At 41.2% G+C, this 9,324-nt stretch overlaps 1 protein-coding gene across 1 annotated transcript; it reads right to left on the reverse strand.

The window, feature by feature from the left end:
* Positions 1-6,983: 6,983 nt before the first annotated feature.
* Positions 6,984-7,928, reverse strand: LOC103668064 (olfactory receptor 49-like). The gene has a single exon (XM_040623836.1). The coding sequence runs from the start codon at positions 7,926-7,928 to the stop codon at positions 6,984-6,986; it is 945 nt and encodes a 314-aa protein (XP_040479770.1).
* Between the last annotated feature and the right edge of the window lie 1,396 nt (positions 7,929-9,324).

Consider the following 9,324-nt stretch of genomic DNA (forward strand, 5'->3'; position numbering starts at 1 on the left):
GAATAAATGACATGGCCCTAGAGTGGAAGGCTTCAGAGAACCATTTGTCTTCATCCTGGCCAATGCAGCAGTCCATAGAGTCGTGGTGCAGGGTCTTTGGCTGATCTCACTTGATCTCTGCACATCCCTAGCAAAATGGAAATCTGTTTTTCAAGGCCACATTTTATGATGTGCATAGCTATCTTCTGCTTAGATATTCCACATATTGATGATAATGATTAATTGCAAAATCCTTTAACTGAATTGTTATTCTTCCCTCTGATATAAACCATGTGCTTGAAATTTCCAAAATTTAATAACTTATACACTTATTATTTCACTTCTCTCTATCCATGAACATGGCTGAACAGAATTAATAAATATTTACCAAAAGTCATTTAGATACTCAAATGATAGAAGGTTGTCTATTAAGCTGTGGAAAGTAGGAAATGATGGAAATAGTACCAGTGCTTGGTCAACATTCCCTCTCTGCCTAGACCAAGGAAATAATGGTCACAGTACCCTTCACCTTGGAATATATTTAGTTTGCATCAGGTGTGCTCTTAAATGCTGTTCTTGGCTCTTAGCTTAGCTACATATTTATGCATCAATCCCATGCTGGAGAAACAGAATTGTTCTCAGTCTTAGAAAACAAAATTCTAAGGAGAGGGAATAATCATCCCATGGGAACATGGCTGACATCCCATGGCTGACCAATGCTCCTAGTTCCTAAATTATTTATTCTAACTCTAGCCCCTCAGATGCATAATGGACGCTTGTGATTGGTTCCTATCCTAAAGCTCTTACCACAGAATGCTTGCATATATCAGTGGATGGGAGCACTTATTTCATATTTCTTTAAGTTCTTCCAAAGATTCAAGTGGGGGAATCTAAGTTATTTGCTTATCTTCTTCACATTACTAATGAAAATAAACAAGATTTTTCCAGGTTGACTGGTGTTGTCATCTATAAGGTTATCCTCTGATTGATAACCTACTTTAAAACCAACATTTCCATGATCTCAATCTTTAAACTTTGTGTACCTTTATTTTCTAGCAGGATATGTATATTTTTTCTTCAGAATAAACATCTTTAATTTTTTCTAAAGATTTTATTTATTTATTTGGCAGAGATAGAGACAGCCAGCGAGAGAGGGAACACAAGCAGGGGGAGTGGGAGAGGAAGAAGCAGGCTCCTAGTGGAGGAGCCTGATGTGGGGCTCGATCCCAGAACGCCGGGATCACGCCCTGAGCGGAAGGCAGATGCTTAACGACTGCACCACCCAGGCGCCCCAGAATAAACATCTTTAAAAAGATTAACAACAGGGTGGAGGTTACGCCAGTTAGAATGGCAAAAATAGACAAGGCAAGAAACAACAATTGTTGGAGAGGATGTGGAGAAAGGGGATCCCTCCTACATTGTTGGTGGGAATGCAAGTTGGTACAGCCACTCTGGAAAACAGTGTGGAGGTCCCTTAAAAAGTTAAAAATTGAGCTACCCTATGATCCAGCCATTGCACTACTGGGTGTTTACCCCAAAGATACAGACGTAGTGAAGAGAAGGGCCATATGCACCCCAATGTTCATAGCAGCAATGTCCACAATAGCTAAATCGTGGAAGGAGCTGAGATGCCCTTCAACAGATGACTGGATTAAGAAGTTGTGGTCCATATATACAATGGAATATTACTCAGCTATCAGAAAGAACGAGTTCTCAACATTTGCTGCAACATGGACGGCACTGGAGGAGATAATGCTAAGTGAAGTAAGTCAAGCAGAGAAAGACAACTATCATATGATTTCTCTCATCTATGGAACATAAGAACTAGGATGATCGGTAGGGGAAGAAAGGGATAAAGAAAGGGGGGGTAATCAGAAGGGGGAATGAAACATGAGAGACTATGGACTATGAGAAACAAACTGAGGGCCTCAGAGGGGAGGGGGGTGGGGGAATGGGATAGGCTGGTGATGGGTAGTAAGGAGGGCACGTATTGCATGGTGCACTGGGTGTTATACACAACTAATGAATCATCGAGCCTTACATCGGAAACCGGGGATGTACTGTATGGTGACTAACATAATATAATAAAAAATCAAAAAAAAAAAAAAAACAACAAAACAACAGGGTGGAGGAGTTAAGGTGGCAGAGTAGTAGGGGGACACTGAGCTTGCCTAGTCCCTCTAACACAGCTAGATCAATGTCCAACTATTTTAAACAACTATGAATTCGATCTAAGGATTAAGAAAACAGTCTGCACAGTTGAAGGGATAGAACATGGATGGGAGGTTCAGAGCCCTGAATTAGGCAAGACGAAAGCTGCAGGCTGCGAAGGTGAGGGAACCCTTTTCATGGAGCAAACTCTGGAAGAGGGAGAGCAGGAGAGAGCACAGTGGGTAGGGAATCACACAATAAGGCTTGGTGAGAAGATCCCCGTGTTGCACTAGAAGGGATTACTCCCCTGCCCAGAGTACGTTTGGAAGAGTGTATTTTGCCTTTTCAAGGACAAAAGGCCAGCTGGGAGCAACTGAGAGGCGCTCGACAGCAGGGACAGAGGTGTGCACAGAGGGCAGATACCCTTGTAGCAGATTTTCACTGTGAGCCACAATAGGCTTAAACCACAGCATGCATGCAGAACTGAGCAGAGAGCACAGGCACAGGCCGACTGCAGATAACATGGCCACTGCTTCTCACTGTCTGCCATAATAGATTCAAGCTTCCATGCGACTGCTGGAAGGGACAGAATGGAGTAGGGACAGAATGGAGTAGGGGACTGAGTCACATGCAGACAGCAGATAACCTGCTTGCAGCTTTTGCTAGGCATCACAATAAACTCTGCGTGTGCACAGTACAACTGCTTTTCTTGGACAGGACCGTGCTGGGCATGCCACAAGGCTCTCCTCCAGGGGAAGGGAGTGGGTCCACACTTTGCCACAACCTTTAAAACTTGGATTTTTTAATCCCAGACACCAGTCACAGATAAAATACAGGAGATCTGTGGCGCCGGGCCCACCAATGGACCAGGAACAGACAGGTTAAGGGCAGAGAACTGACAGAAGCCCATGACACAGGAGATTGTTTGCTTTTCTGAGAGGGATGCCTGAACAGTGGTGGCCAGGATTTCCCCTCCCCGGGGACCAGATGGCAGGGTGACACCATATTCCTCCTACCCTTTCCAACTTCTCCTCACTGCCTACCAGCACAGTTGGACTTCAGTGAGAAATGCAACACTTCCAGTGGAGGCTAGAGTCCCCTACACTAAACCCCACCCCACTAAGTCTGGCAGGGCATCTTTACAAGGGCACGTCAGCTTCTGAGCTAGCCCAGCAGGCCTTTCCCTCCGAAGACCAGCACTGGCCCCCCACATGTACCAAGGCTACTGATTAAGAGTGCTCCAAAACATCAGGCTCTGGTGGAAATAGGACCAGGCTTACCTCCTCTTTTTTTTCTTTTCTTTTTTTTCTTTTCTCTTCTCTTCTTTTCTCTTTTCTTTTTCCTTGTTTTTTTTTAATTTTAAAATTTTTTCTTTTTCTTTTTTTATCTTATATATATATTTATTTATATATATATTTCTCTTTATCTTTTTTTTTGGTATCGGGCTTGTAATTTTTTGTCCATTTGTTGGTTTGTTTGTTTCCTTCTCTTATTGTTCGGATCAGGCTTCCTTTTCTCTTTTTCTTCTTTTCTTCTTTCCATACTCCTTTTTCCTTCTTTCTTTCTTATTCTTTGGAATCACACTTACAGTTTTTTCTTTGTCTGTTTGTTGGCGTTTTTGTCCATTTTCCTTTTGCCTTGGATCAGGCTTTTTCTTTTTTCTCTTCCGGGCTTATCTTAACCAACAAATGAAAGCACACCTAGGTAAAGGTCCAAACACTCCCCACTATAAGCAAGGAGCATCTCTGTAGAGGATGGAAAGTGGGGGAAAATCAGCCAAAACACAACAGCAGAGTAAATACAGCATACACCAGAAACACTTCCCAAGGTTTTTGTTGTTGTTTCTTTTTCTTTCTTTTTTTCTTTTCTGGACAAAATGATGAGACAGAGAAATTCACTCCAAAAGAAAGAATAGTAGGTAGTACTCATAGCAAGGGATTTAATCACTACAGAGATAAGTAAAATGTCTGAGCTAGAATTTAAAACAATGATTATAAAGATACTGGCTGGGCTTGAAAAAAGCATAGAAGACACAAGATAATTCCTTACTATATGATAAAAGAACTAAAATGTAATCAGGCCAAAATTAAAAATGCTATAACTGAGATGCAGTCCCAAGTGGAGGTCATAAAAATGAGGATGAATGAAGCACAAGAGCAAACCAATGATATAAAAGAGAAAATTATGGAAAACAATGAAGCTTAAAAGAAGAGGGAAAGAAAACTATGAGATCATGAAGGTAGACTTTGAGAACTCAGCAATTCCATAAAGCAAAATAATATCTGTATTATAGGAGTCTCAGAAGAAGAAGAGTGGGAAAGGGGGGCAGAAGGTTTATTTGAACAAATTAGAGCTGAGAACTTCCCTAATCTGGGAAAGGAAAAAGGCATTCATGTCCAAGAGGCATAGAGAACTCCCCTCAAGATCAACAAAAAAAGGGTCAACACCTTGACATATGATAATGAAACTTGCAAATGACAAAGATAAAGAGAAAATCCTAAAAGCAGCTCAGGACAAGAGGTCCATAACCTACAAGGGTAGCACACATAAGGCTGGCAACAAAGCTGCCCACAGAGACCTGGCAGGCCAGGAAAACTGGCATGACATATTCAACATGCTAAAATATGCAGCCAAGAACACTGTATCCAGCAAAGCTGTCATTAAGAATAGAAGGAGAGAGAAAGAGTTTCCAAGACAAAACCTAAAGGAATTCATGAACACTAAATCAGCCCTTCAAGAAATATTAAAGGGGACTCTTTGAGCAGAGAGAGAACAAAAGTAACAAAGACCAGAAGGGAACAGAGACAATCTACAGGAACAGCAACTACAGGAAATACAAGGACACTATTCATATCTTTCAATAATTACTTTGAATGTAAATGAACTAAATGCTCCAAACAAAAGGCATAGGGTATCAGAATGGATTAAAAAACAAGACCCACTAATACGCTGCTTACAAGAGACTCATTTTAGATCCAAAGACACCTCCAGATTGAAAGTGAGAGGGTGGAGATCTATTTGTCATGCTAATGGACATCAAAAGAAAGCTGGAGTAGCCATACTTATATTAGACAAACTAGATTAGTTTCAGGTGTATAATTTAGTGATTCAGCACTTACATACAACATCCTGTGCTCATCACAAGTGCCCTCCTTAATCCCCATCACCTATTTTACCCATCCCCCATCTTCCTTCTTCCCTCTGGTAACCATCAGTTTGTTCTCTATCGTTAACAGTCTGTTTCTTGGCTTGCTTATCTCTCTTTTGTCCCCCAAGCCTATAAATCCACATGAGTGAAATCATATGGTATTTGTCTTTCTCTGACTTATTATGCTTAGCATAACATACTCTAGCTCCATCCACGTCAGTGCAAATGGCAAGATTTCATTCTCTTTATGGCTGAGTAATATTCCAGTGTGTGTGTGTGTGTGTGTGTGTGTGTATGTGTCTGTGTATGTGTGTATGCATATATATGCGTGTGTGTGTGTGTGTGTGTGTGTGTGTGTGTATGCCACATCTTGTTTATCTATTCATTAGTTCATGAACATTAGGGCTCTTTCCATAATTTGGCTATTGATGATAATGCTGCTGTAACATCAAGATATATGTATCCTTTCGAATTACTATTTTTGTATTCTTTGGGTAAATACCCTAGTAGTGCAATTGCTGGATTGTAGAGTAGTTCTATTTTAACTTTTTAGGAACCCCTATACTGGTCACTGGAGTGGCTGCACCAGTTTGCATTCCTACCAACAGTGTAAGAGTGTTCCCCTTTTCCACATCCTCACCAATGCCTATTGTTTGTTATGTTGTCAATCTTTTTAGAGATGTTCCTTCTGAATAAAAAATTCTAGCCAGAAAGTAGGTGCAAAACGTATACAAAGTTTAAGGATTGAGGTCATGGAAATGTTGGTTTTCAAATAGGTTATCAATCAGAAAATAACTCTAACAACACAAGTCAACCAGGAAAGATGTTTTATTTTCATTAATAATGTGAAGAAAATAAGCAAATAACATAGGTTCCCCCAACTCAAAACTTTGTAAGAAATTATAGAAATATAATATGTATTCCCTTCCTGATATATACAAGCATTCTGTGGTAACAGCTTTAGGATAGGAACCAATCATGAGTGTGAATTATGTGTCTGAGGGTTGGAGCTAGAAAACAATAATTTAGGAAATAGGAACAGACATGGGCTGCTATGGTTATTCCTTCTCCTTAGAGAATGGTCTAAGGCTGAGAATGATTCTGTTTCTCTCCAGCATGGGATTGGATGCATACATATGGAGCTAAGCTAAGGGCCAAGAACAGCATTTAAGAGCACACCTGATGCAAATCATATATATTTGAAGGTGAAGAGTACTATGACCATTAATTTCTTGGGTTAGGCATGGAGGGAATGTGGACCCAAGCACTGGTACTATTTCCATTATTTCCTACATTCCACAGCCTAATATAAAACTTTCTGTCATTTGAATGTCTAAATGCCTTTTGGTAAATCATTATTAATTCTGTTCAGTCATGTTCATGGATAGAGAGAAGTGAAATAAATGAATAAGTTACTAAATTTTGGAAATTTCAAGCACATGGCTTATATCAGAGGGAAGAATAACAATTCAGTAAAGGGTTTTGCAATTAATCATTATCATCAATATGTGGAATATCTAAGCAGAAGATAGCTATGCACAACAAGGGCCTTGAAAAACAGATTCCTACTTTGCTAGGAATGTGCAGAGTTCAAGCGAGGTATGCCAGAGACCCTGCACTACAACTCTGTGGACTGCTACATTGGCCAGAATGAAGACTAATGGTTCTCTGAAGTCTTCCACTCCAGGGCCATGTGGGGTCTTTTTTATCTTGATATTTTCATTCTGCACATTGTCTCCCTCAGAGCCCGGTGGACCAGCTTGTTCCGCAGAGTGTAGATGACAGGGTTGAGCAGCGGGGTCACCACTGTGGTCACAAGGGCAGCCCCCCTGTTGGAGTCCAGCCTGTTCGTCTGCTTTGGTTTCACATATATAAACACACAGCTGCCATACATCAGAGAGAGGACTATGAGGTGAGAGGAGCAGGTGGAGAAAGCTTTCTGTTTCTCCCTGGCCGATGGGAGTCGCAGGATTGTGACTACTATGTTGCTGTACGCAGTGAGGGTTATGAGGAGTGATGTCAAGAGGATAAAGGAAGTGAGGACAAAGGCTAACATTTCAACAGACCTGGAATCAGAACAGGAGAGATGAATCAGGGGGCTAAGGTCACAGAAGAAGTGGGGGATGACATGGGGGCCGCAGAAGGATAACTGGGAAACCTTTACTACCAGACCACTGATGAGAGGGAAGGCCAAAGCGAAGCAGGCAGTGACCAGGAGGAAGCAAGTCTTCAGATTCACGATGGTTGGGTAATGCAGAGGCTTGCAAATGGCCACATACCGATCCAGAGACATCACTGCTATGAGGAGGAAACCTGCTGCTCCCAGAAATAAAAAGACAAAGGCTTGTATGAAACAGGCAAGAAAGGAAATGGTTTGCCTGCCTAAGAGAAAGATGATCAGCAACTTAGGAATAACAGCATTTATGAAACAACACTCCAAGAAGGAAAAGATGCTGAGGAAAAAGTACATAGGTGTGTGGAGCCGGGAGTCAGCACAGGTGATGATGACTATGACGGCATTGCCTGCCATGGACGCCAGGTACGCCAGCAGGTGCACCAGGAAGAGGATCTTTCCCAGGTGTTGGATGGCGGGAAACCCCTCCAAGATGAATTCTTGGACAGTTGTCCCATTCCTTATTTCCATGGACATCTCATTCTACAGCAGGATCACTGCTGGTCTTAACCTAAAATCAGCATGCACAAAAGTTTTAGAGGAGCATGATTAAATTATTTGATTATCCAAGAGGATGGCTAGGCTGATAGCAAAATTTAGCTAGTTGGTTTAGCTAGTTGGTTTAGCTAGTTGGTTCTTGAATCAGTAGGACCTGAGTTCAATACTAGTTCAATACTGAGTTCTAACTCCTGAGAGATGGGGCGTCTTTGGAAAGTTAGTTAGCCTTTGTGAACTTCACTTTCACCCTCTGTAGAATGAAGATGATAAGACCTACCTGTTCATGTTCTTGTTAGAATAAGATAAAGCGTGTAACTCACTTGGCATATAATGCCAATGTTTCCTATGTATTCCTCAAAGTCTAATTGTAATGTTATGATCATTAATGTAATGCTTATATATCAGTAGGCAGGGTTGTTGATATTTTCATAGTTATACAACATTATATGGTTTTTAATACTACCAATTTCTAAGTAAGCATAATAGTAATGCTAGTAATATTCCCTTTCAATATTCCTTTTAATAATGTAACACATTCTATGGCACAAGTTATCATCATCATGTATTGAGGACTTAAGCTTGGTACTATGCTGGTTACTAAAATTCAGAATTTCTATTACTCTTCACAGTAATCATGAGCCCCTTCTTCCACAGATGCAGAAACTGAGCTTTAGAGAGTTCCAGTGACTTTAGGTCACATAGCTGGGACTTAAACCCAAATGCCCAAATCCAGAGCCCTTGCTGTTTATAATACAGTGATAAAATATTTTTAAATGGAAAGAAATTTATTGTTGATGGTTTCTCAACCTTAAGTGAAGATTAGCCTTATTTATCTTAATTGTTTCTATCCATACTTAGTATCACTGATGAGTTATTGATCTGTGGAATTACATGGGGCTTAGAGAGCATCTACTTTAGCACAAGCATTTTATAGAAGAGACTGGAGACTAGAGGATGTTAGGGGCTCCCTAACAACATGACGTAATTGTAAGGTCCGGATTTACCACCCCTGCACCCCCTCCAGGCTTCATGTTGTCTTGTGAGGGAGGTGGGAATGACAACAGTTCATAGAAATAAAAATTAGGGGGATATGCTGGGCATCTAGCATTCATGCACTCACTCTTACATCAGTGCTCTCAATGAGTAACTTCTCTTACAATGGCGTTTGGCTCTAGCATCTCAATACTAGGCTAAAAGTCTGCTGTGTGGAATGCATCACTCTCACTAACTCACCCTGAGCCAGATCTCCTGAAGGGCTGCTCATCAAACCAAACTGCTCACCCCTGAGTGGCACAGCCTGAACGAGCCTCTGCTTCTGTTCCTGTTGACCCCAGTAAGTTCACCAAGTCACCAGGGTCCCTGAGGCCAGGCACAC

This window comes from Ursus maritimus, unplaced genomic scaffold (genome assembly GCF_017311325.1).
Source record: "Ursus maritimus isolate PB19 unplaced genomic scaffold, ASM1731132v1 scaffold_7, whole genome shotgun sequence".
In the NCBI taxonomy this organism is placed as follows: Eukaryota; Metazoa; Chordata; class Mammalia; order Carnivora; family Ursidae; genus Ursus; species Ursus maritimus.

Bases quoted from the DNA above. Each gene is read 5' to 3' on its own strand.
- LOC103668064 (XM_040623836.1), bottom strand. From the start codon at position 7,928: ATGTCCATGGAAATAAGGAATGGGACAACTGTCCAAGAATTCATCTTG.